Source organism: Toxorhynchites rutilus, chromosome 2 (assembly GCF_029784135.1).
Source record: "Toxorhynchites rutilus septentrionalis strain SRP chromosome 2, ASM2978413v1, whole genome shotgun sequence".
Lineage (NCBI taxonomy): Eukaryota > Metazoa > Arthropoda > Insecta > Diptera > Culicidae > Toxorhynchites > Toxorhynchites rutilus.
Window position 1 is genome coordinate 339,057,963 of NC_073745.1, and position 27,644 is coordinate 339,085,606.

Sequence of the window (27,644 nt, forward strand, 5' to 3'; positions counted from 1 at the left end):
TACAATTTATTTTGAATTACATACATAATTAATATTTTCTTTGTTAACCTAGTTCCTTTTCCATTTCCAATTCCATTTTGCAATAAAATTGGCCTACTAAACAAACATCCTATGTATTTGAAATTTATATTAAAATTTGAGAAAAGAATGTATAATAGTACATGCGCATTAGTACATATAGGGTAAATGTACTAATGCACAAAAACAAATCAATTATAGTAATATCCTGTATACGCAATGGTACCAATTATAGTAAACCTCATGTACCATAATTGGTTTATTCCTAATTGGGTCATATTTTGAGGCCCTAATATTGGGACACTTACCCTAACATCATATATTTGCAATTTGTGGCATAAAAAAAAATATGAAAAAATGTTCTGTATCTCGATACCTCCCTAACTCGATGGTCCCTTGGATATCGAGTTAGGGAGAGTTGACTGTATTATGTAATAAGAACCAGAACGAACAAAATTATTTCAATGTTTCTGACTACTGAAATCCATCCATTATTAAGAATAATGCAAACCTTACAATCAAAACAAAAACTCATATAGTAATGCTTCGAAATCCGGACGCTTAAGCGCTTACGAATATAACTTCAACTACTTAAAAATATTGACATATCGTAGCATGAAAAATTAGCGTTCCTATGGAATTAGAAGGCCTTCATCTAAGTTATGAATCACAGAATTCCACAAAATCATGTTATATTCGTTCAAAATTTGAAATTTCTTTCATCGTGTCGTGATTTTAAATCCGGACACTCTTTTAATCATGCTTTGAAATCCGGACACTTGTTTTCTTTGCAATTCTTTGAGAGAAATCATTTATTAATTCTTGTAGAACTTATTAACGGGTGCGTCATAAGTAGCGGGACTGAATGGAAACGTTTGGTACAATTTTTTTTATTAATTCAATTATTTATTGTATTTTTACAAGATGATCACTACAAGATGGCACCATATATATATATATATTTTTTTTCAAAATCCTTAATATGGGTACAAATGAAAGGGCTTGATTAGTAGAATACAGTAATTTATGAAAAATGTATTAAAAAGTCTGCTACAAAATGGTGGATTACTTATTCCCTCAGAACCCCATCAATATGGGTATCAAACGAAAGGGCTTGGCTAGTAGAACACAGTTATTGATGGAAATTGTAAATACAAGATGGCGGCCGCTACAAAATAGTGGATTAAATATTTTCTCAAACCCCATCAATGTGGATATCAAACGAAAGGGCTTGGCTAGTAGAACATAGTTATTGATGGAACATGTTAATACAAGACGGCAGCCGCTACAAAATGGTGGATTACATATTTTCTCTAAACCGCATCAATATGGGTATCAAATAAAAAGGATTAACTAGTAGACATTTATTCATGAAAAATGGAAATCCAAAATGGCCGCCACTACAAGATGGCGTCATATTTCTTTCAAAACTCCATCAATATGGGTATCAAATGAAAGGGCTTGACTGGTAGAATATAGTTATTGAAGAAAATATAAATCAAAGATGGCGGCCACTACAAAATGGTGGATTACATATTTTCTCAAAACCCCATCAATATGGGTATCAAACGAAAGAGATCGACTAGTAGAACACGGTTATTTATGAAAAATGCGAATCCAAAATTTTAAAGAGATTGTTAAACGGTTTTATTGTAGAGAAATATGCTAATGATACAGATAATGTACTAAGAACTAAAAAAATTAATAAGTTAAAAACACTTTTCAAGTTCAACGGTTTCATTGTGATTAAACATAATAATGATACAGATGATGCACTAAAAGCTAGAAAATAATAAGGCAAGTTACCACACCCCTTTCTTCGTTAATCTAGGGCATTGATGAGACTTAAATAAAATTGAGGGACATGTAATGAAACATCTAACTGTAGAAAATGGAAATCTGACGTGGCTCATTTTGAAACCCCTTCATTTGATACCCATATTGATGCAGTTTTGAAAAAAAAATATTTTTTTAAAAACATTTTGTGGTGGCGGCCATTTTGGATTTGAACATGAACAACTGTTCGTTTGATACCCATATTGATGGGGTTCTGAGACAATATGTTATCCATCATTTGGTTGCGGCCGCCATCTTGGATCTACATTTTTCATCAATAATTGTATTCTACTAATCAGTCCCTTTCATTTGATACCCATATTGATAAGGTTTGGAAAAAAATGTATATGGCGCCATTTTGTGCTGGCGGCCATTTTGGATTTGAATTTTTCATAAATAACTGTGTTCTACTAGTAAAGCCCTTTCGTTTGATACCCATTTTGATGGGGTTTAGGAAAAATATGAATTTTGTAGCGGCCGCCATTTTGGATTTTCAAGATCATGAAATACGCACTTTTATAATGACTGCAAAGATAAAGATGTGTTCCAAAATTAAGATCAATCGGTCAACAGGAAAGGGGTTAAATTTCTATTAATGTGGGACAGCGCTACATACAAAGTTACAAAGTTACCCACGTACATACAAACGGGTCATATAATCGACCCCGTGCTGTTTACCGAAGAGTTTTGCGGTTTCCCGGGTCGAAAATCTTTGCTCCACACTCCATACTCCATACTAAGTCTTCTAACATACCCTTATGCAACTCCTTCAATGAGAAATTTAACCGTCAACTTTTGACCGTCCGGATATAGAAGCATTTTCTGAATGTGCTTTTTATTCCGAACATGGGTTTGTGAAATTCACATTGATTTTTGATTTTTTACATTTTTTTGTTAACAGCTAGGTACTATGTTTGACACTAAACTAAATTGACACAATAGTAACTATCAGTCACATTAATTCAACATGCAAAAAATGTCATGGTTTAGGCATGATATTGAATGTAATGAAAAAGTGTCCGGATAAAAAAGCGTCCGGATTCAGAAGCATCACTGTAAATACAAAGGCCAAAATCTGGCAGCACATTTTTGAACAGCGGTACGTAGCAATATCGTTATGAACAGCGGCACATATTGATACGCTTGCCAAATTTCAGCTTAATCGGATTTAAGGGAGAATGGCGCAAAGCGCTCAAAGTTTGAGTTTTTTGAAAATCGGACACGAGTAAATGAAGTAAATAAATCACCCTAAACCATATTTTTCGTTTCGCATGCCGAAAAAAATCAAGTCCCAGATTGTCGATTTTTGACAAAAAAAAATTTTTTGGAGATGACACTAGATCTCGACGTTTCATGCAATTTCAAGACATTTGGCACCAAAAAAACTTTTCGAGAACCCCGATTTCCTTTACTCTCCCCTTGGGTGATTTTTCGATTTTCAAAAAACTCAAACTTTGACCGCTTTGCGCCACCTTCCCTTAAGTCCGATTGAGCTGATATTTGGCATAGGGTTTTTTTTTTCGAGGTGGTGAACATTTTTTATGGGGTAATTTTTTGAAACTCGAGATGACCATTTTCATTGGCACCCTAATGTACATATTAACTACTGAAGCACTAAATTTCTAGCGAGCGAAATAAAAAATCGGTGCTCGTCGCCATCTGGAAAGTTTGTTTTTGTTGTTTTATCATAAGGATTACTTATACACACGTCAAAATAGGTATACATAATTGAGGGTAATGCAATACACTAAAATAATGTATTATAACTGTCCAATAGTTGATTGTTTCAACAATCTAGAGAGTGGCCGTCTTCCCCTACATAATAAATCGTCAAAAATCCATGTTTTTTCCTTAATGGTTGAGTTTCTTCGTGTTCCTTCAACAAGATGTTCATCTATCATCTGATTGGAAACCATCCCAACGTAATGGTTTTTTTTTGCCTCAAGAGACAAAAACATACACTAAAACTGTATTTTTCAAAATATAAAAAAATTAATCCTAAGTACGATGACAGGAAATTTAATGGAGAATCTGGGAAAAACTATTTCATCAAAATCGGATGGACCCTTCTGGAGGTAGAACTCCACCCAGATTGCAAAATTTAGTTTCGAAGAAAACGCGTTTTTAATTTTGGATCAGCGCTCCTTAAGCAAAAACCTTGGTCCACTAATTGAATTGTAACTTTGGAACGGTGAATCCGACAAACCTGAGACAAAAACTACAGTAAAGAAGACATTCCAGAGAACATTTTATCCCAGAAATACATTTTTTATGTTTTAAGGTTTCCATAGTGTACTACCCCCTTAATGAATTATTTCGCAATGCACTAAATTTCCATCTTCATCGCATCAAATCGAAGCTCTGATCTGGATCGATGTTTCGACGGAAACACTTACAACGACTTCTTGGAAGCATTAGCTAGGTCTTCAGAAGAATCAATGAGTGCCGAAGCAAAAGCGTGAACTCTGAAAAAAATAGACCTATACGCATTCCATACATTTTATTAACAAGATTACCCTTGTTCTCGGAACCTTTCCGCATGAAGAACGACCAAATATGCTCGTAACATAATTTCGAACTGCCAACCAAGACCACCAATTCCACTGAACTCCTTCAACGAGTGTGGTCAAAGTTTGACTAGAGATTTTATCAGAATCGGCATATATTTAGGAATAATGAAGAGCTGCCGAAGAAACTTGCCGAACCCTGTGTCGATTAATACATGGAGGAGATAATACGAGATAATAAAAATATGCTTTGTGGTATTACGCCACTCCTCACCGTTCCGCCCCGCCACTATGAGCCTGCTCGAGCGCCGAGTGTACAAAGTTTTTGAGATTCCTCCGAAAAGGGGGAAAATTTCCTATGGATTTTGTTTTTCGGGACAAGTTGCTATGCATGACACGAGAAGAATGTGAGAAAGGGTGTACACAAAGATCAGAGGTCGGCGTTCGAAGGGGGTGGAAAGAACACAACATATGATGGAGAGGTTCGAGATAAAGTTTCACCCCCAAAAGCTTACCGTACGTGAAAAACACATAGTAGTACACATCCAGGTGCAGGTTCAAGTATGTTGGGCCTTATGAGCTGTGATGTAACGAAACTAAACTCGACTACAATGTTTTCGGCAGCAACAACTACAAGGGGAATAATAATAAAACGTCTTGTTCGATGGTGAAATCACGATTGTGACCTTTTGCTCCAGCTTTTGATCCAGATCCAACATCAAAAATATACCTGCCAAAGAATAAACTCCGACAAACTGATACGCCTGATTCGGTGACTCAATCCTTGCCTGCAGATAAAGTTTCCTCGTATCCACGGTTAACAAAACCCCCAAACACTTTGCATTCGCAACATTAAATTATTCCTTCAAAAGTATTCACAGAGTAAACGTATAAAAAACCATCCACCCGCGATATCGACGTAACCGCGTCCCAAATGGTCTCCCGGTGTGGAAGGTTATTCAAAAAAAAGGGGGAAAGTATATCACACACATAAAAACACGCTTTCATCCATGGTTTTCCTCTTCCCGCGCTTAGAGCCGGATTTTAGGTTCGGTCCGCCCTTCGAAGGGAGTGTGAAGAGTCAATTCGAGAGTCAATCTCTCTTCCCACACCCCCTCCGCAAACGGGGTTTTCCGCAGAGGAATAAAAGCTGGTCTCGATGTTGTTCTCCCCGACTGAATACCAAAGTTTCATGGCGGAATTGGGATGCCTTTTGGGAGTGTGAATTTGGTGTTAATAAAAGCGTTTTTCTAACTGTTATTTTCTGACCGTAGACAGTGTCTCATTTGCCACTCGCCTTTCGCAGCAAGGATAAAGTTTGTTTTCCGCCTGGGCGAGAGAAGTTTGCTATCTCGGTGTCCGACGAGTGGATTCTCCGGCTTTTCCCAGCGATTATCGCAGGGCGTGAGAACTAATGTCGTTGCTGGGGGTGGAGCGCTTTGGGTGGGGCAAACAAGCGGACACTACTGAAAACCCGATATTATGGGCGGCCGTAAAAGGATTTTCGGATGAAATATGACTTCGCCGAGTTGTGATGAAAAGACAGTTAATGGTCCGCCAAATTTATGACCGACCCTCGGAAATAGAAGCGGCCCGAGCGGAATGACACTACTTTCCGACTATCCCCAGCTGGTGGGCAGACTTTCAATGTGACGAATGTTCCATCCCGGGGAGAAAATATGTTCAAATTTAATAACGGATTACGCTTCATCTCCATACGAATTGTTCGATAATTTATCCCGCTGAGCAATTCCGTCCGGTGATGAAAATGAATAGATGATAAGCGTGTTGGGTTCATCTGGGCCATTATATTCAAGCGGACTGCTGTGAGGACCGCTGTGAGCAGAATAGCTTTCTGCACTATTTAATAATAAAATAAAACCATAAAAGAGTTTTAATGAGTCAGATAAATCCCGTCGAGTTTAGCGGAATACTGTTATAATCACAATCGGATATCTTTAATATCAAACAAAAGTTAATTGAATCTACCCAATAACAAACAATGGGTTTCAGCTGCAACGAAGGCTAAAGTTTCCAATGCCACAGACACCATTTTCACCGAAGGCATCCGGAGAACCTTCCACATGTTCCCTGAAGATCTCAACCGAACAAACACTGCCGCAGGGTTTTGTGTTCACCAGTTCGTTCGTTCGTTTCCGAGAAACATTTAAATATTCATTGCATTTCGAAACTTCTCCATTTAGCTCCATGCCTAATTCAAGCTAAAATTTACCATTCCAGCAAAGAGCCCGGCTACAGTTCGTTCTCCTGCTCCCGGGCCCAAAACTACTCCCGAAGTCATCAAGTTTCTAATTCACTGTAATCCCGCTGGAAGAAACCGTTTGCGCTTTCTCCTCCGAACCATTTAGCAGTCATCTGCTCCACCCGGAATCTGTGTCCTCGGGCAGCAACAACTCGCAGCAGATGTATTACTCCTGGTTTTCGCTTTATGGGTTTATTGCCGCCGGGAGACCGAAGTTTTGGTACCTCCCCCTCGCAGAAGAAAAAGTTTCAAATGGCCTTCGATGGAGATCCAGCACACAGCGTGTAAATAACGCAGGAAATGGCGTTGAATCCTGTGCCTCATGGTTGGGAGAAATGTACGCCACACACTGTCGTTATTAATAACCCCGCCGGGAGTTGATGAACATCAAAACCAACAAACTTCCCTGCGCTCAAGTAAATTTGTTAGCTCCCTCGGAAAACCTTTTGCGCTTTCAATGGAATGGGAACGTGTGGGAGTGGCGGTGGTGGTAAACCGACTCCACACGCTTCATAATTTCAAGGGGAGTATGTTAATTGAATGTGTACATGATACCTTTTTGCCTACCGAACTTATCTTGTTTGATGCTCCATTCTGGGTTGGAAATTTATACACTATACGACGGAAGCACATTGATCTAGAAACTACAAATCGGCTTAAGAAGTATCAATTCAAACACAAATATTTTACGAAATTTTCTTTCAATGCGATAACCCATGTAGACTTTCTTGTTTGATCTTCTGGGTTTGAAACGATTTTTCGTTGATAAACTATGAAGCAGTCGATTTATTTATTTATTGGTGTGTTCGATGCAATGAAGAAGTCATCGTCAGAATCTACGTTTTCCATACATGGCTCATCAAAGAACGTTGGATAGCAGTGTTTCTGAATGACATTCTGTTCCTTCGGTGATTCCATCTGTGATATTTGCTTAAGGCAGTATTCTAGTCTAGAAATTCGAAATTCTTATGAACGACCTACTTTTCGACTCTTGCTAGAATAACATTGCCATGGATCAGCATGGGTTTTATCCGAAAAGGTCAACTACCACGAACCGAGTTCAGTTCGCATCTTTTTGTATAAAAAACATTGATGCTGGTGCCCAAGTCGACACCGTCTACACAGACTTGAAATCTACCTTCGATAGAGTTGATCATGGAATACTGTTGGAACGATTAGGGAGAATCGGTGTCTCCGCGGAAATTATCAGCTGGTTTAAATCATACCGCTTAAATCGTAGGCTCACTGTTAGCATTGGGTCGGTAACTTCGGAACATTTCTCGAATCTATCTGGCGTGCCACAAGGGAACAATCTGGATCCCTTGCTTTTTTCAATATTTATTAATGAGCTATCTGTCATACCCGGCAATCCACTGTCTTACGCGGCTGAATCGTTTCACTGAATGGTGTACACGGAACATGCTAACGCTAAGCATTCATAAATGCAACGTTATCACGTTCCACCGCAAGCTCAATCCGACAGAATACGATTACGCAATTGACGGACAGTCTCTCGATCGTGTATATCAAGTTCATGATCTTGGGATCATCCTAGACTCAGCATTCACCTTCCGATCACACTACAACGACATTATTTCTAGAGCTAACCGCCAGCTGGGATTCATGTTTAAAATATCCCAAGAGTTTAACGACCCACTTTGCCTCCGGTCTCTATACTGCACTCTGATGCGTTCGATTCTGGAATTTAATGTTGTAGTTTGGTGCCCATACCAGTCAACATGGACCGCAAGAGTCGAAGCAATACAGAGGAAATTCGTTAGATATGCCCTCCGACGTCTTCCGTGGCGAGATCCATTGAACCATCCCCGATACGAAGATCGATGCAGATTTCTGGGATTGCAGACACTGGAACAGAGACGGAGACCAAGCTGTGTTTGTTGCAAAAATTTTCAACATAGAAGCTGACGCACCGGAATTATTAGGACAACTTAACATCTACGCTCCTAATCGGCTGCTTCGCCAATGAAACATTCTTGAGCCCCGAAATACTTTGTACGGCCTCCATGACCCTGTGCGATTCATGTCGGCAAGTTTCAATAAAGTCTTTGCTCATTTTGATTTTGGCTCTACTGCGTCCGCGTTCAAACACAGACTCACAGAACTGAATAGGATGAACCACTGATAACGACATTAACAATGGACAAGGGCCCAGTTCCCAATCAGTTTTATGTTATTTTTTTTATGATTTGACCACAGTTGACGCATATTATTATTTCCTTTTTTTTTATAAAAATCAGTTACACAGTTACTAGAAATCAAAAAAAAAAAATTCCTCCATTTTTCTGTAGTTTAGGCATCCAAGAATATACCCTAGAAAGGAAAATCCTATTGTTTACCGAGTTAGAGCCATTTTAGCAATGCGGTATCTAACCTGGTACGGCTATATATATGAACTTCAATCGCGGTTTTCTCGAAACTAGTTTTCTCAAACTGGCGTACACGATATCTCAAGTTCTACTGAACCGATTCATGTCGAATTTATATGGATACAATCTGCAGGCATCTCTCAAAAACCTCTAAGTAATTATATTTTAAAATTTTACTATTTTTAAAAAATCGGGAAACGTAAGAAAAAAAAACGTTTTAAACCGCATTTAGTTTTTCAAACGGCCGCCATTTTTACAAAAAAGATGTTTTTAACTTGTCCGAGGTTCATGCGATAGCGGCATCTTTACTGATCAAGAATCTGTTCGATTTCTTTGTTTCAAACAACCAGAAGTGCTGGAATCGTGTACGCCATGGTACACCTTTTTTTTAACCCTCTTACATCATTAGCTCTTAACTATTCTAGGTATGAATATTTTTTTCTCCGTTCGATTTTTGTTTTATTGTTAAAAGATAGATGAACAAATAATGATATAATGGATAGTGAAAATATTTTTTGTTTTATTCTTACGGAGCTCGAAAAATCGTCCGAAATTCGTGTATCTACACTGAAATACCCCCTTAATCACAAAAATTTCAAGCAAAAGAATAACTGCCGAGTTTTATTACTGTAGTTTTTTGTCAGCTTCTTCTGGGCATTCCACTAGCAGTTTTATTTCGGTAGAAATGAAAAATGTTTTCATTAACAAAATTACGTTGGCCCTCGATTTAATACAAAACACAAGGTTCAAACCATCAGGTTTTTCAAAGGTAAAATTATCCACGTCTTTAGACATTTTTTTCTAACACATGTGCTTTTGAGAGTATACCAATTATAAATAAAAACTGCTACAAACATTTGTTCCATTAGTGACTTCTGGGAAACCGACAAAAATACGAATTGAATAGAGGAAGATCTAAAAAAAACCTCTGTAACATTTGAAGGAACTATTCAAAAACGGCTGAAGAAGAAATATTACGCGCTGGTGGTGTGATTGGATATATCAAAGGCCTTCGATTCGATATGGAGGCGCATAGTGTGTTAGAAAATCTGGGCTCATGGATAGAATTTAGAATTTAGCAGCCATTCCATGCCAAACCAATAAAGTGGCTCTCTGATTTTCGTGAAATAACTTGTGAACTACTGAACCGATTTAGATGATGGACATATCAAATTAAAGTTAATTAGCTAGTCTTTCTTGGAAAAATGTTACACTTGCACAAATTTTTGATTATATCATTATTGATTATATTTGTTTTTTTATAGTTTTCATAGTATCGGAACTAGTGCTCCCTTGGCCGAGTGGTTAGCGTCATAACTAACATGCCGGGTGTTCGGGTTCGATTCCCGTTCTGGTCGGGGGAATTTTTCGTCAAAGAAATTTCCTCCGACTTGCACTGTGATCACGCGTATTCTAGAGCTTGCCACTCAGAATGCATTCAAGGCGTGTTATTTGGCATAGAAATCTCAACTAAGTACTAATAAAAATGACGCAAGTAATACTACGTTGAGACGGCGAAGTTCCTCTAGGAACGTTAGTGCCATTGAAGAAGAAGAAGAAGTATCGGAACTAAGGGCGCTGTATTTTTTTATATTTTGACGTAGAACTACGTCTTTCAGGAAGGGTGCCGAATCAGAAATCATGTCACGTTTTTATGAAATAAAGTTAACATTAATAACTATTTTCACTGTGAACGAATTCTTATGATTTGTATACCAATCGAATCGGAAATTCTCTAAGATTTGTTTGATATGCTATATATTACAATTCGTTAATCTCCATACGGTTTAAATTCATGAAAACTGGAAGAACTTCTTTTTTTCCCATACATTTGTTCTGCCGATTTGTGTGCTAACCCTACCCGTATTTCGAATGCTTATAACTCGAACATTTCTTAACAGATCGGAAAGATGTTTGCATAAATTGATAGGAAATATTTCTACGCGTCTATCACAATTAGGCGTTATCTAAACGCCCTAACTGTCAAGTTTTGATTTGCCCGATTCACGGTTTCCCCAACACGGACTTGGTTTTTGGTGTTGAGTACTTTTGTACTCGCTTGTCGTTGTGCAAATCGGAATATGTTTCCCTAAAACTTACTTTTAAACTGAGAAGTCTGGGAAAATCGTTATTTCAGATACTAGAGGTGAATGAATTTTCGCGGTTCGATAACTACGTAAACATGAGATGTGCAATAATTTTAAGGGGGAAATGTAAAATACAATGATCGTTTGACAATTCTTCCGTTCACATTTTTTTTGTAGTCCTAGGCATCATATCAAACGTAAAAGGACGCTCATCAAATTTATTTGTAACGAAGAACATAATCTACGAGGGTCACTATTTATATTTCGGGAATAGGAACAAAAACAAATAGTTAAGCTGCGAATATATTTTTATTGTTTTTCAAAGTACTCGCCACGATGATCGATACACTTTTGCGCATGCGCTTAAACCAATTTTCAAAGCATTTATTCCAATCGACACGAGCCTTTTTTTGAGCGATTGTCAAATTATGTGGGATCCAACGTGAACATAATTTTCGCACAACTAAGTGTTCATGTAAAATCGCATATATGCTGGTGGAACTAATGCTTAGGGATGCCTCAATCTCACAATAGGTTACATGACGATCTTGCTTAATCATTTCGTGCACAGCATCGATATTTTCTGGCACTACAGTCGATTTTGGACGACCTTCACGAAACTCGTCGGACAGCGAACTACGACCACGATTGAATTTACTATACCAGCGATACACAGTGATTTTTGATGGAGCTTCATCGCCAAAAGTCAAATTAAGTTGATTGACGCACTCTTGTTGTGATAATCCACGTCGAAAGTCGTAAAAAATCATCGCACGAAAATGTTCACGATTCAGTTCCATTTTTTTTGCCGAGACCAAACTTTCAACTAAATATAAAATAAACAAATAGCGTCCGTATGACAAAATGTTCTGAGTACGTATATCGTCAAATATGTCAAACTTTACGATGGAACCGTCAGATGGACTCACATGACATCAGTGTTGCCAATTCCCATAATATAAATAGTGACCCTCGTATTACAAAAATTTCGATGCATTCTAAAATAATATTCGAAGTTGTATATAAGTGGATTGCATAATGTAATTGCGTAGTTCTACGTCGAAAGTATGCGGTAGTGTCCTAGATACAATCCCTTACAATTTTTTTCTTGAAAACTGAGAATTTTTTACATAACATGTCCAAATTTTGGGAAGGCGTTATTTTTTGTTCTTAAGTTATGATTTTTCAAAGTTAACCGATGGTCCAAAAAACCTTTTTTTTTGTAAATGGAACTTTTGTACTGCTGGACCGATTCAAATGATCAATATATCAATTTTAAACCAATGAGTGGGTTTCCTCTGAAAAAATACTACACTTACGTTAAAATTGGATTCTAGTTGCATAGATGTAGTATAGTCACATATTGAAAGAAATCTGAAAACATGTTAACTTTGAAAAATCATAACTCATAAACGAAAAAAGACACCTCTCTGAAGTTTGGATATGTTATGTGAAAAAACTTCAGCTTTCAAGAAAAAATATGAAAAGATGCGGTTCCCCTAGTCTGGAAACCATATAAACTATGAAAAGAAATATTAATATCAATATCAATATCAATAATTACAAAATCCATTTTTATTCAGAGTGTAATATTGTTCTAAACAAGAATAGCTCATTAGTTTTAATTTAAAAGTTACGAATTATTGTGGTGGAAGAAAGAGGTAAAAATTGATTTTTCGGACCATCGGTTAAAAAATAACGCCTCTCTGATTTTTGAATATGTTGTGTAAAAAATTCTCAGCTTTCAAGAAATAAAATATTGGAAATTGCATACTAGCTGACCCAGCAAACTTCGTTCCGCCCAGAATTTATTTTTCGTTATCACATTCACGTTTTTTTTATATAGCGCACGCTCATGGGTCCAATCGCAGAACTGTTCATTGCTTCATCGTCTAATCTACCCTTTACAATTACCTATTATTATAAAATTCCTAGTACTTCTACCAAAACTCGTCATTATAATATAAGATTATTTTCAGACACAATTCTTGTTCAAGATTTTTAACATGTTTCTCCGTTACATGGAATAAATGTTTGATACAAAAAATGTGGTGGAATAAAGAGAGCCCTAAATCAGACAATTCCTTTCTCGAATTTTGTGATCCATTGAGACATTGCAACTAATTTTCGATAAAACAAGCCAACTGGGTCTATGTCAAATCAATCCTATTCCAAATGAACTAAATTGTTTCCTAGACTTGTTGTTTACTAATTGCACAAAAGATTTCCATGTTTCGAAAGCTGAATGTACTCTTTGGAACAATGAAAAATTTCACAACCGCTATAGAATACTCTTTATTTATCGATAGCACAGGTACACGTCGCGCCGATTGTGATTTTGAGATAAATTTTGATTTGAAAAAGGCAGAATACGAGCAAGTTAATTGTAAGCTTAATGATATAAATTGGTCATTTCTACTTAAAGATGAAAGGAACATAGACAAAGCTGTTGAATTTTTTGATGATAATCTGTTACATGCTCTAGCATGTAACGAACTGTTCCGAACATGTTCCAACAAGAAAGAAAAAACTTAATACAAATTCAAAAACACCAGTATGGTTCACTCGTGATATTGAAAATCTCAAAAAAAAACAGAAAGCTCATAATAGATACAAAGCAAGCGAAACTTTGGATATTTGTTAAAACCTTGATGCGGAAATATCACTACAATATGAATGCTATATTACAAGGATAGAAAATAATATTAAAACCGATCCACAGAAATTTTTAAATTTTGCCAGCGATAAGATGAAATCTAATAATTTCCCATCAAGTATGAAATTTGGAGAATGCGTTGGATCAAATGATAGTGATATTAGTAATCAATTCGCCCGTTTTTTCCTAAGGTAACTGTATAACAAATAACGTGGTTCGAGATTACGATTATTTTTCGTTTTTACCCGAGTGTGCAAATTCGGTCTCAATCGATAATATTACCGCTAACGAATTTCTTATCGCGCTGGAGGATCTAGATTCATCTAAAGGTCCCGGGCCGCATGGTATCTCTCCAATGTTGTTGAAAAAGTTGACATCGGCTTTCGTTCATCCTTTGTCCTGGCTGTTCAATTTGTCGCTAAAATTCACAATATTTCCTTCTGTCTGGAAAAAAATCATTCCTACTACCCATATTTAAATCGGGTAACCGTTCTGACATAAGTAACTATCGTGGCATCCCCATGTTATTTTGTGTTCCCAAATTATTTGAATCCATTGTCAATACTAAAATGTTTAATCAGTTAAGACATTATATTTCACCGAATCAACATGGTTTTTATAAAGGAAGATCCACTGCCACAAATCTGTTAGAATTTGTATCCTATTCGCTTGCGGTAATAGAGGCAACGTTGTAGAGACTCTTTATACAGACTTTCGACAGAGTAGATATCCCAATGCTTATTTTCAAGCTCCATCGTATGGGAGTAACTGGAACTTTATTGAAGTGGGTAGAATCTTACCTCACCAATAGAACACAGTTTGTTCGCTTTAGAGGAAAAATCTCTAGTCCAGTGTATGTCACATTCGGATTCCACAAGGTTCTCACTTAGGCCCTGTACTTTTTATCCTATTCGTAAATTATGTGTCACTAGTATTAACTAACCTCAACATTCTAATATATGCTGATGATATGAAATTGTACATGGAAGTAACCAAATGTTGTGACCTTGAGATTTTCCAACAAGAAATAGATGTTTTCTTCGGCCGGGGGCCGGGGAAGGTTTTCATGATAGTTTCAGACTCCTCCCCCTCTCTAAAAGGGGGCTGCCATACAAATGAAACACAAATTTCTACATTAATCGAGAATTAATCAAGCAAATGAAATGAAATTTGACATGTGAAGATTTCAGGGTGCAATAAATGTTTCTATGGTGGTCAGACCAGAGATGTCAACCTTCCTGATTTTTCAGGATTTCCCAGACTTTTTGGCTCGTATCCTGACATCCTGACAAACACTCGATTTCGCGAACATGATCTGGTAGGATATAATTTTAAGGCTGCATGAAACATGACGAAAGATTGTGAAACAAAACTGTGCCCATAAAATTGAATAAATGTATGTCTGTCTATAAAAATGATGTCTTTGTTCTCCTAAAAATCGGCACAAACTTTCCGGACACCCCAAAATGAGCTATCCTGATTTATCCTGATTTTTTTTTCATTTTCCCTGATGCTATACAAATAAAACGCAAATTTTTGCATTACTCGAGAATTAATTAAGCAAACGAAACCAAGTTAAGTATATGGAGGTTTTAGGGCGCAATAAATGTTTTCACGGTGGTTAAACACTCCACCCCCCCCCCTCTCTAAGGGGGGCTATCATACAAATGAAACACAAATTTCTGCATTAATCGAGAATTAATCAAGCAAACGAAACCAAATCTGGCATGTGAAAGTTTTAGGATGCAATAAACAATAAACTAACCACCGTAAACAACTCGCAGTCGTACTTCGGTCGTTTTGGAATTTGTTTCTTACAGGTGTTGTTATCGATTTCAGTGCAATTCAACGAGTGATAACAAATAATAATCAGTCTTTAGAACGAAATGCTGATATTTGGATTGTTGTTTATTAGTTAGTTTCTAATTTTTATAATGCAACGTAATATGTCCAATGTGCAAACGCGGGCAGTCAAAACGTCCAATGTAACATTTTTCGCTCCGAGGCTTCAACTTTAACCTCAAATCACGGAACAATAGTTACGATTGGTTTTACGAAGTTATTCTTGACAGCTAGTGGTGAAAACAGTGATAAAGATTGATAGCTTTTAAGACAATTCGCGAAATAATGTTCGGGTCTTCAACTACGTTTTTCTCGAGTTGTCGGAAATGTTACATTGAACCTTTTCAAAAGTTACGCGAGAAATCACATATAACCGAGTCTGTAAATAATCGAGTCCGACCTGTGTTTCAGAGTGTGATTTAGGCTGTAGCGATGACAATGACTTCAAATTTGACGATTCTATTGTCGAATACTGTCTGACGATGATTGAAAATGGGAAGTTTATGTTCAACATGTTTGCCGTGCAATCATATTCATGCCAGCAGTAGATGGCAGAGACTTTTATGCTGAACGCAAACAAATGTTTATGCAGCTCCAAACTCACAACCCTTCTCGCTCTAATAAATATAAAAACTTTGAGCATTTTGAGGCACCCTTAAATCATATCCAATTGAGCTTCTTTTTGGGCCAATACACAAAATGTACATGGTCGGTTTTTGAAATTTGACCTGATCATTTTCGCGACCAGCCTAATGTGGGTGCTTGTTTTTATTAACACGTTGAGCCCTGATTTTTACTTGCTACGCTTCCCATTCAGCTCGCATCATGATGATTTGTGCAATATCAGTATCGATCTATGCTCCCAAAGATATTTATTTTATAGAAAGAAAATAGGTAGAAATTCGGCTAGAAAGTGACAGATGTCGTAAAACAGCCGAAGACAAACATTTGTTTTTCATATTTCCTTATTTAGAAGTTGTCAGTCCCAGTGATCTGAGTTTTTCAACCGAACACCTCAACGTCACTCCCTAAGGATCGACACGAGGCTCAACATGTTATGCCGCAATTCCATCGAAACAACTTGATGCATTCTATGGGGCGTTCAGGAAATCAACTTTCTGCTCCCTTCAATAATCCATGTTAAAACGAACAAAACAAAGCATAAGACAGGCAATTGGTTGACAAAATAGCTATGCTAACCAAAAAAAATCATAATTGCAGAAATATTTTCGAATTCATGTGTTTGTTTTATCACGGAAAATTGAATCTCATTAGTTCTTTTTAGAGTAAATTAATGTAGCTCCCTGTTACTTCGTTGCTGACTTCAACTGGACGAATTCAAGATACAATTCTAATTTATTCTTAGTAATACAATGATTAAAAAAAATGTAAAGCGTTGTATCTAGGACACAATCGCATATTTTCGACGTAAAACTACGCAATTATACATATTATGCAATCCACTTGTTTACTAACACTAACAACATACATTTTAGGTCGAATCAAAAGATTCCGCACTGTATACAAGAAACGGGATTAACATTAAACTTTCAGGGACTGTTGAAGAACAGGAAGTAGACAACTGACAAAACAAACGTCCATTTCTCAGCAGAACTAATCACAATCAAACTAATATTGAAAACGATTGCTATTATAAATTCCTAATTTGTATGTTCTTATTAGTTGATTCGAAACAATAGAAAATTAATTTTCTTAAAACGCAAACATTAATAAATCCTTAGGGACTCAAAGCCTGGAAACGTAATACATGGGAACAATGAGTGATACGGTATGAGGCATGATGTCGACGCCAACCTCTCTCAGTTTCTATTCTGTTTTCGCATTTTCGCAGGACATTGTCATGATAAATGGTTTGCTTGCATGGGAATGAAATCGCAGATGGGACGGATGAGGAGGCCGCAAACTTCACCCATACGCAAACAAGAACCACACTCCATTCTAATCAATACGCTAAAAATACGTTTGTAGAAGCGGATGGTAACAATTCTGAAAAAAAAATACTGAGAACCATAATGTATGGTTCAATAAAATATTGCATATTCCAACGGAAAACATCCTATATCTTGCCAAGAATGGATCTAGTTGCAAAAATTAGATTTTCACTTGACTGTATGATACTGACTTATGATTATATTTTTAAACATACTTAGCCAATTGTAGAACACAAATTCAATTGCAGTCCAAAATAATAAATTCTTCTATTAACATATCAATTTAGAACCCAGCTTTAGAGTCATATTTTTGAAATTATCTTATAAAATGTCAAAATGAGTCAAATCTCTTTAATGAAATTTAATACTTAGGTACAATCAAGCAATTTGTGTATACCGTGCTTGCAAAATTATTTCTTTTCTTTCGATGAAAAAAAAACACGCAAAAAACACGATGAAAAAAACACGAATATTCGTTTTATTCTTCACATTTTGCTCATCTCTAAGCCAAATTGTGGAATTCTGTTTTTGTTCCGACGAAAACCATTCGACTCCTTTTTCGACAGCTTTATATTCGGCGAAGTGCTGCTCGGCAAGTGCATGTTCTATCGGAGCAAACAGGCAAATCATCTGACGAGGCCAGGTCTGTGGAATGTTAGCGGGTGCGATAACGTTTTCTAGTTAAGGATTTTTTGTTGCGTCCTTCACTGCTTTATCGTTGTGCGGCGTTGCGTTGTCAAGGTGTAGTACAGGTCGGACTCGATTATATACAGACTCGATTATATGTGATTCGATTATTTACAATTTTGGACTCGATTATATACGGTTTGGAAAAAAAAATGTTTTTTTGTGTTTCAAATATGACTTATTTCAAGAATAAATGTAAACTTTCAATGTTAAGATGAAATTTAAGTGGCTATTACATCATGCCTATTACAGGGTAAAAATCGATTTTTGAAGATTTAGCTTGTATTTTCAGCAGGAATTGTTTATATCGATATTGCAGCTAAATTAAGAAAGAAAGAAGTTGGATGTTAAAGAACAAATTGTAGAGCGGTTAGAGAGCTTCAATTTAGTTGATAGAAACATCCATTATAAAGTTTAAGTATACATTTAATAATAACACAATAAAAATTATTAACTTCTAAGTTTTTCACTTCCAAAATGTTATTGAAATCCACTAATTTAGTTGTTCCACTACATTATTCTGTACTAAATTTTCTCATCTTTCTAATGAAAGTATCAGAATCGTCTTCCGTAGCGTACTTTTTAATGCAGAGCTAGTTTGAGGCAACAGAGTCCGAAACAAAAATAAAAGTTCTGTCAACTCTGTTATTGTTGAAATTCGAACACATGCGTAGCAGGATTTTTTCCATCAAATATGATCATCTATCATCTCCAGAGAAAATTTGGATAAATTATTTTTTTTCATGTGAGAAAGGTGTTTTCTGACTTTAAGGGGATGAATCAAAAAACAAATTCCTTTTTTATATTCAAAAAACGAAAAATACATGCAAAAAATACGAATAAAAGAAAAAAAATTTTTACTCGATTATATACAGTGAAAAGAAATGTATATAATCGAGTCCGCTCTGTATCACTTTTCCGTGTCTGCGCGCTGTGTGCTCTCGTGGCCAGGTGGAATTTTTTGTCAAAGAAATTTTCTCCCACTTGCATTGTGGTCACGCGTATTCTAGAGTTTGCCACTCAGAATGCATTCAAGGCGTGTTTTTGGCAAAGAAATCTTAACTAAGTACTAATAAAAATAACGCAAACTATACTACGTTGAGACGGCGAAATTCCTCTAGGATCGTTAGTGCCATTTAAGAAGAAGAAGAAGAAGTGTCTTCGGGCTCCGGGAACAGTATCCAATTCAAAATATCAAGTTTCATGCGATCACTTTTTATTTGGAAGTGTTAAGATTGTGGATTTTGTGCCTACGAACTGCGATCTGCGGATATTGGTGCTATGAATTTAAGAAAAAAAACGCTTAAGATTCGCATAGAATGTTCTTTGAAGCTTACGATGAGTTTCTTCTTCTTTTGCTTCAATGGTACTAACGTTCCTATAGGAGCTACGCTTGACCACAGTGTCAGTCTGGAGAAACATATTGGACGGAGAACCCCTCCTGAACGGGAATCGAACCCGCGACTCTGGCTTGATATGTGAGACGTTAACCGCCCGCTCACGTGAGCATGTTTTTGGGGGACCGCGTAGTAGTAGTAAAGGGTGTGTCACATCAAATTGCATCACGGAAAAAACGCTGTAGAAATTTAATTTTTAGGAATTATATCTTCAGCTTTCGCTTAAAATCAGATAAGAGTGTATAGATCACGTTGGCCATGCTTCACTGTCAATTTTTCGTAAATTTGGAAAAATGTCGTCGAACGAAAAAGAGCGTCGTGAATTAATCCTGTGCATTCATTTCGAGAATCCGGAGTTGTCACATCGAGACATCGGTAAGATGCTGGGAATCGTCCAATCCACGGTCAGCAGAGTACTAAAACGATACTTCGAGAACCTAACCATCGACCGGAAGGTGAAGAACGGCAAAAATGGATGCTCCGTCAGTGAAAAAGATCACAAGCGCGTAGTTAAGCAGTTTAGACGTGATCCGAGAAGTTCGGTCCGGGATGTCGCCAATTAGCTGAATTTGTCAAGTTCATTCGTCCAGCGGACCAAGCAGCGGGAGGGCCTGCGTACATACAAGGTTCAGAAGGCTCCTAACCGCTACGAAAGGCAAAACATGGTGGGGAAGACGCGAGTCCGGAAGCTGTACACCGAAATGCTGACGAAGCCGCATTGCCTGGTAATGGACGACGAAACCTACGTCAAAGCGGACTTTCGTCAGCTGCCGGGCCTGTTGTTCTTCTCCGCAGAGGACAAATTCAGCGTTCCGGAGGAGATTCGCAAGCAGAAACTATCCAAGTTTGCCAAAAAGTACATGGTGTGGCAAGCGATCTGCTCTTGCGGAAAGCGGAGCGCCCCCTTCGTGATGACCGGCACGGTAAACGGGCAGGTTTACCTTAAGGAGTGCCTACAGAAGCGCTTACTACCACTATTGAAGCAGCACGAGGGCCCGACCATCTTCTGGCCGAATCTCGCTTCGTGCCACTATTCAAAGGACGTGTTGGAGTGGTACGAAGCCAACGGGGTCACCTTCGTGCCAAAGAAAATGAACCCGCCCAACGCGCCGGAGCTTCGCCCAATAGAGAAATATTGGGCGATTATGAAGCAGGCCCTCCGGAAGAACCCAAAAGTTGTCAAATCGGAGGCGGACTTCAAGAGAAAATGGATTTCTGTTCAAAAAAACAACAACCTGACGTTGTACAGAACCTTATGGACGGGGTAAAGAGGAAGGTGCGAGCATACGGGCTTGGGCTCGAAGTATGAATAAAAAGAAAATGCCAAAAGTTGTTTAATAGTTTTTATGTCTAAAATTTTCAAAAGGATCGGTCTACTGGGCGAATTTCTACAGCGTTTTTTCCGTGATGCAATTTGATGTGACACACCCTTTAGTTTATCGTGAGTAGTGAACGATAAACATGAAAACGCCGAAAACCGGTGAAAAAGCTAATAGTGAACTTTACTGAAAAAAATTGTTGACACTGAGACGTCAAAATCCAAAACTCAAATATCATTCAAATATCAGAAACGGGCAAACAAAGTTATTTTCATTAATGACAATGCACCGTCACCTCGAGCAAGGCCGGCCAGAGAAATTGTTGAGCTATTCAGTTGCGATCAACTACCGCTCATTCACCAGACATGATTTGTTTTCGGATGTTTTACAAAATATGACTACTTTCTAGTCGAATTTCTGACCACTTTCTATTTATACAATGAGTATCTTTGGGAGTTGGGACCGACACTGATATTGTACAAACGCTCTTGAAGCGGGCAGAATGGAAAGCAAAGCAAGAACACTTTGGGGCTCAACGTGTTAAATTCTTAAGAAAATGATCAAAAATGGTCCAAGACTGATTACGATTAAAAAACCAAGAGTTTTTTGGCGAAGCCGTCATGAATGGCCCGACCGATCAGAAAAGTTTGCAGCTTCCAATGCTCATTACTTTGAATAAAACATTTTGAACCATTAGGGAAGAATAAACGTATATTTCGAATAAAAAATCCGGTTTCATATTCACACACCTGGTGAATCAGCATAACAATCCACATCAATTATCTAAATCCCAACCTTTGACTTCAACAAAATCACATACACCACTTTCATTTCATACATTTTTCGAACGAGGAAATGCTTCCAGTTATGGAAAATTCAATTATTTTCGGACAGAAATGGTATATTAAATTCTTATAAAACAATTGTTGTTTATCCATGAATCAATTAAAAAAAAGTTGATGGGTCTGGGCCTAGGGGCACGGACGAGATTTTGACATAGGACTGTGATTGTGTGCAGTAATTGCCTTTGAATTGAGTTTTTTCGTTGTTCTGTATTTGTATTTTTTTTGTATTATATTAGTATTGTTCTGTATCTGTATTTTTTTACTTTTTTGATATTTCAAATGGAAGCCCGAAAAATATGCGTCAGTATATTTTTTCAAACTATTAAATCAGTAGACAGTTAAATTCATTATTAATTCATTATTAACCAAATATGATGCTCGACATAATGACATCCTGGACCACAATTCCATAAATTGTTAGTAGCAAAACCTACACGAATTGAGTACGATTTGAGTGGACAACAACCTGAACTTCAATCTAGTAAAATCTCTATCAACGTTTAACCTTTTGAGCCAGGCTCTCGTCAAATCGTTGGGGAGTATAGAGTGAAACCATCCAATATCATCTTCAAGATCATTCCTAGACAATCCCTCTATTGATTTTGAACTGATAAATGCCTTTTATCGGCAAATCGAGAATAATTCTCGCGTAACTTTTGAAAAGGTCCTATGTAACATTCACATCAACTCGTGAAAAACAAAGTTGAAGATCGGAACATTGTTCCGCGAATTGTTTCAAAAGGAATCGATCTTTATCACTACTTTTACCACTAGCAGTCAATAATAACTCTGCAAAACCAATCATAACTGTTGTTATGTGATTTTAATTTGAAATTGAAGCCTCCGAGCGAAAAAGGTTACATTGGTCGTTTTGTCTGACCGCTTCGTACATTGGACAAATTACGTTGTACGATGACAATTTGCAAATAACTACTGAACAACGCTTCAAATACTTGCATTTCGTGCTAAAAGCAGGTCATTATTGTTATAACTCGTTGAATTGCACTATAAACGATATCAACACCCGAAAATAACAAAAACTCAAAATGTCCGAAGTGCGACTTCGTGTTGTTTTGATTGCTTTGTTACTTCGGACGTATCGAGCGTCAGAGGAAAGTGGCGTCCGAAGTAATAGTGCTTAAAATTCGAATCTGTACATTGGACATTTTTTTGTATCGGTGATAAAAAGGTGAAAAGGATAGATACTTGAACGATTGTTTTCGCATTGCATTCAATGATTGAGCACTAATAGTATGCATCCATTAACTCGATTTGTTTACATTTGTTACTTAGGACCTTTTCAAAAGTTACGCGAGAATTCATAATTCGCATCTAATCACATTGTGAGCTAACGCCGAATTGTAGGCAAAAAGATTGCTCGTTGCGTTGTGGGGGAAAACGAGTAGCTAGTGAAATCGAAAATCATACCCATTTTAATTGTCAAATTGTTAACATTTTTTACTATATACACTGTTCATGTCTTAAGCAAAAAAAAAACTGGATGAATTTCCTGTCTAATGGTATATAACACAACATATTAGGCTGTCAAAAAAGTCCTGCGGTATTTCAGCGAGGTGTCGTTGTAAGGACGTAGTTCTAGTTGTATTCATTGTATCGAGTCATACTATAGCTTGTTGGAAAGGTATTTTTGCGCGCTATAATATAGTCCTTGACAGTGTTTTGTTTGGTTAAGTCGTTCGTGAGTTATAGTGTCGCAATTATGGAGCAAAATAAAGAGAAAATCCGACATATTTTACAGTACTACTATGACAAAGGCAAAAATGCATCTCAAGCTGCCAATAAAAGCAGTTTATGTGCAGTTTATGGACCCGATACAGTTTCCATTTCCACTGCACAACGATGGTTTCAACGTTTTCGTTCTGGTGTAGAGGTCGTCGAAGATGTGCCACGCTCCGGAAGGCCTGTCGTCGAAAATTGCGACAAAATCGCTGAATTTGCCGAGAAAGAACGGCATAGTAGCAGCCGTAGCATCGGCCAAGAGCTGGGGATATGTCATCAAACCGTTATTAACCATTTGAAGAAGCTCGTTGGATGGGTGCCACACACGTTGACGCAAAAAAACATCTTTGACCGTATCGACGCATGTGAATCGCTGCTGAATCGCAACAAAATCGACCCGTTTCAGAAGCGGATGGTGACTGGCGATGAAAAGTGGGTCACTTATGAAAACGTGAAGCGCAAACGGTCGTGGTCGAGGCCCGCAGAAGCGGTTCAGACGGTGGCCAAGCCCTCATTAACGGCCAGGAAGGTTCTGCTGTGTGTTTGGTGGGATTGTCAAGGAATAATCTATTATGAGCTGCTTCCCTATGGCCAAACGCTCAATTCGGACCTGTACTGCCAACAACTGGACCGCTTGAAGGTAGCACTCATGAAGAAGAGGCCATCTTTGATAAACAGAGGCCGCATTGTCTTCCATCAGGACAACGCCAGGCCACACACTTCTTTGGTGACGCGGCAGAAGCTCCGGGAGCTCGGATGGGAGGTTCTTTTGCATCCGCCGTATAGTCCGGACCTTGCACCAAGTGATTACCACCTGTTTTTGTCCATGGCGAACGAGCTAGGTAGTCAGAAGTTAGCCACAAAAGAGGCCTGTGAAAATTGGCTATCCGAGTTTTTTGCCAATAAGGAAGCGAGCTTCTATAACAGGGGTATTATTAAGTTGGCATCTCGTTGGGAACAAGTCATCGAACAAAACGGCGCATATTTGACTTAAAACAGATGATTGTAACTAATTTTATGAACAAATGAAAATTAAAAAAAAAAATGCCGCAGGACTTTTTTGACAGCCTAATATGTACATTCAACAACATACGATTCTGAGTAATATGCGTTTGAAAACTTTAATGAATCGTTACATTTTCCGTAGAGTGACCCCTTCTAGATAGAAATCAAAGACATAGTCCTATGTCAAAATAATCTGATCTGGTGATGATTTCATTGTATTTATTTTGTTGTTTGTTTATGGTTGAACAGAATTTCCCTGGAATGGATCTAGAATTTTCCACAATGTCGAATAACATTCATTACATCGGTTTGTAGCTTCTACGCCCCTGCTACTACTGTGGTGCCAAACGCGTCCGGATCGCTTACTGTACTCAATCTTATTTCAACCCCCAAAATGGGTAACAGTTCCGTTCGCACTCACCTTTTCTCCTATGGCGGCCGGTGTTCTGCAGGTTATTATCCAGAAAGTATCCATCCAACGAGTTGAACAGCGTCAACAAATACACTAGCACCAGCTTTTCTAGCCACATTTTTCTTCGCTCACAACCTCGCCCCAATTTGTAATTTTTATTTCCTCTCCCCTCGAGCAGCTTTTTATTTCAATTCTTTACTTTAGCGCGCGGTGTAACTCATCGCTCTTTACGCTTTTTGTCGTTGTTTTTGCCACTTTTGTCGTAAAGTATTTTCGACGCCGTTCTCTTCTTTCACTACAAAGTGTTCCGCATTACCCTCACTTCCGTTTCCACGCGGTTTTTCTTTCTTGCGCTCCGAAGGGGATGGTTCCTTTTTATTCCTTACTTCAGTCGTCGCACGTCTTCCGCATCCGTGCACCACCCACCCGTCACACACAAACACACACAAGAAGGAGCTGTGGCTAAAGCTGAAAACAATTCAACCTTTACGATTATTGCATCCCGACACCACCAGCGCGGACGGTTTTTCGCCCAAAACCATGGTTGGCATTTTTGTTTCGCCGGGTTGCGCTTTCCCCCACTGCCGCAAGAAAGAGGTCCGGCGAGAGAGAGAGAGAGATGAAGAAACTTTTCAGACCACACTTTTACACGGATGGTTCACCCAAAGCACACCGTCCACATCGCGCCGTCACCACCGTCACTTCAGAGCATAGTTGTCCCAGGACTCCAAAAAGACGGCAAAATGAAAAATGTTTAGCATATAAATGAACGCGTAATTTATGGTTATAACTCCAGCACAGGTCAGCACACGGGAAGCCAACAACTGCCAAGATTAGCTCAAGTTCCGAGGATAAAAAGAAATGGAAACAGTGTTTAAATTTTATACACTTTTTCACGACTTTCCCTGCCGGCCCACGAAAGGAGAGGTCTGCGGTGTGAGATGTAATCCTGATTATACGTTGTTAGTGCGGGCTTAACCCGATTATTATGCCGCGTTGTGTCGATTTAGATCTTTCCCTTCTTCTTCTTTATGGGAAACAAATTTGTCATGAAGCAGTTGTTCGCAGGTCAGATATGGTTTCTATTTCTGGGTTCCGCTTTCAGTTTGGTAGGACATTTGAATAATTTCGGACTGCTACGAATAGGATTTTTTCTCACTGTCACTGCCCACGTTTCCGGGTTGATGTACGGGAGTATATTGTTTACCACTGCTTACGTTTCAATCTTTTTGCCACGGGAAATGATTTATAGCGATTTCGTGGAAACAAATCATCACAATTTGTGTGCGTTTCGAGAATCACATCTTTTCAGCGCAAACATGTAATTAGTTTTCTCCACTCAGAGTTGATTTTTCACAGCACCAAAACGACTTCATCATTCTGTCATTTATGTTGCTCCAGGAAAATTACTTCCATAACACACCATCAAATAGATGTTTCATCCCGACTGCGAGCACCCATAATCCATCTTCATTGGAACGTCACTCCAGGCACAATAATTGTATTATCGGACACCATATTCTTCGCTCTTGCTAGGAGGAAAAAAAAAAGAACACTAGACTTATCCTGATGGGGTCAACTGTGATTGGGTCCCAAGCGTCTCATCTCAACGAGCCGAAGCACCGAGAGCACCGCTAGTGGTGGCAACCGAGTTGGCAGATTAACTCTCGCTTCCTCCCACGCACGCACTAAACAATCCCCAGCAAGGAGAAGCGCAACCACGATTTATCCTCGGATTTGGGATCACGTTTGCGGGCACTGGCAGACTGGCAGAAGAGAAAAATCCGACCGAACGCAGTGGACTCGCACTACCGACTGAAAGGCTGCAGCAAACGATCCTGATCCTGCTGATTTTGCATCCCTTCGAAAATACACGTGAGTCGAGTTCAGACTGCTCGATGTTCTGTCTGCGCATGTGTCCATTCGCAGTGCTCGAAAAGTGAGCCCATCGCACGGTTCGGCTTTTCCGCTGACGTTCGACTTTGTTGCCGCTTTCGGGGCAGATCCGATCTGACCGTCGACCAGCGTCGATAGCGTTGGGGACGCAATGGCGCTAGAGCATCACCACTTCGGGGGCAAGGACAAGTTGACGTGGAAATGTGTTTACGTAATCACGAAACAACGTCTCCCAGCTGAAACCGAAAATGAAACCAACCCGCAATGGTTGAGGCGAGAAAAAAGTTCTGCCCAAGGGTGAAATACATATGAATTGAATTTCGAATGAAGAGAGCTATTCCTCCCACGCCTACCAAATATTGAGGTTGATGTTTTTTTTCGTCGTTCGTTCGCTCACGTGAATTTTCGCCGTTCCACGCTTGGCAAAGGAAAACCAATCGACGACGCATCAATTTGTCCCACGCCCGGGAAGGATTGCCGCAGGCCGGAATTCATGGACAGGTGGCGATACTTTGATGAGGTTTTCTCATCTGCGTCGGCTTTGAAAAGGGAAAACACGAAGGCGAAAAAAAAAATCATAAATGTGCCCCCGTTGTGGAAAATGTGGATGCTCCAAATTAGCCAATCGCCAGGGGAGGAATATTTTATTCATCGCCGTTTTACAGCCGACGAGAGAGAATTTCTTCAGGGCTGGAGTTTTGTTTTACAATTTGGTAAATTCGGCATGTTAACACGGTAATTCTGTACCTGGAAGAAAGAGGAGGGTGCCCTCGATGGAAAATCTACTAATAGGAC

At 38.4% G+C, this 27,644-nt stretch overlaps 1 protein-coding gene across 1 annotated transcript in view; it reads right to left on the bottom strand.

Annotated features, from left to right (window-relative positions):
• The window catches only part of LOC129764382 (Fc receptor-like protein 2), a 178,621-nt gene extending 151,869 nt beyond the window's left edge, over positions 1-26,752 (bottom strand). Inside the window, exon 1 of the mRNA XM_055763391.1 lies at positions 24,963-26,752. Within this exon, the coding sequence (XP_055619366.1) occupies positions 24,963-25,071 (109 nt within the window). The 5' untranslated portion in view covers positions 25,072-26,752. The remainder of the gene's footprint in view (positions 1-24,962) is intronic.
• Between the last annotated feature and the right edge of the window lie 892 nt (positions 26,753-27,644).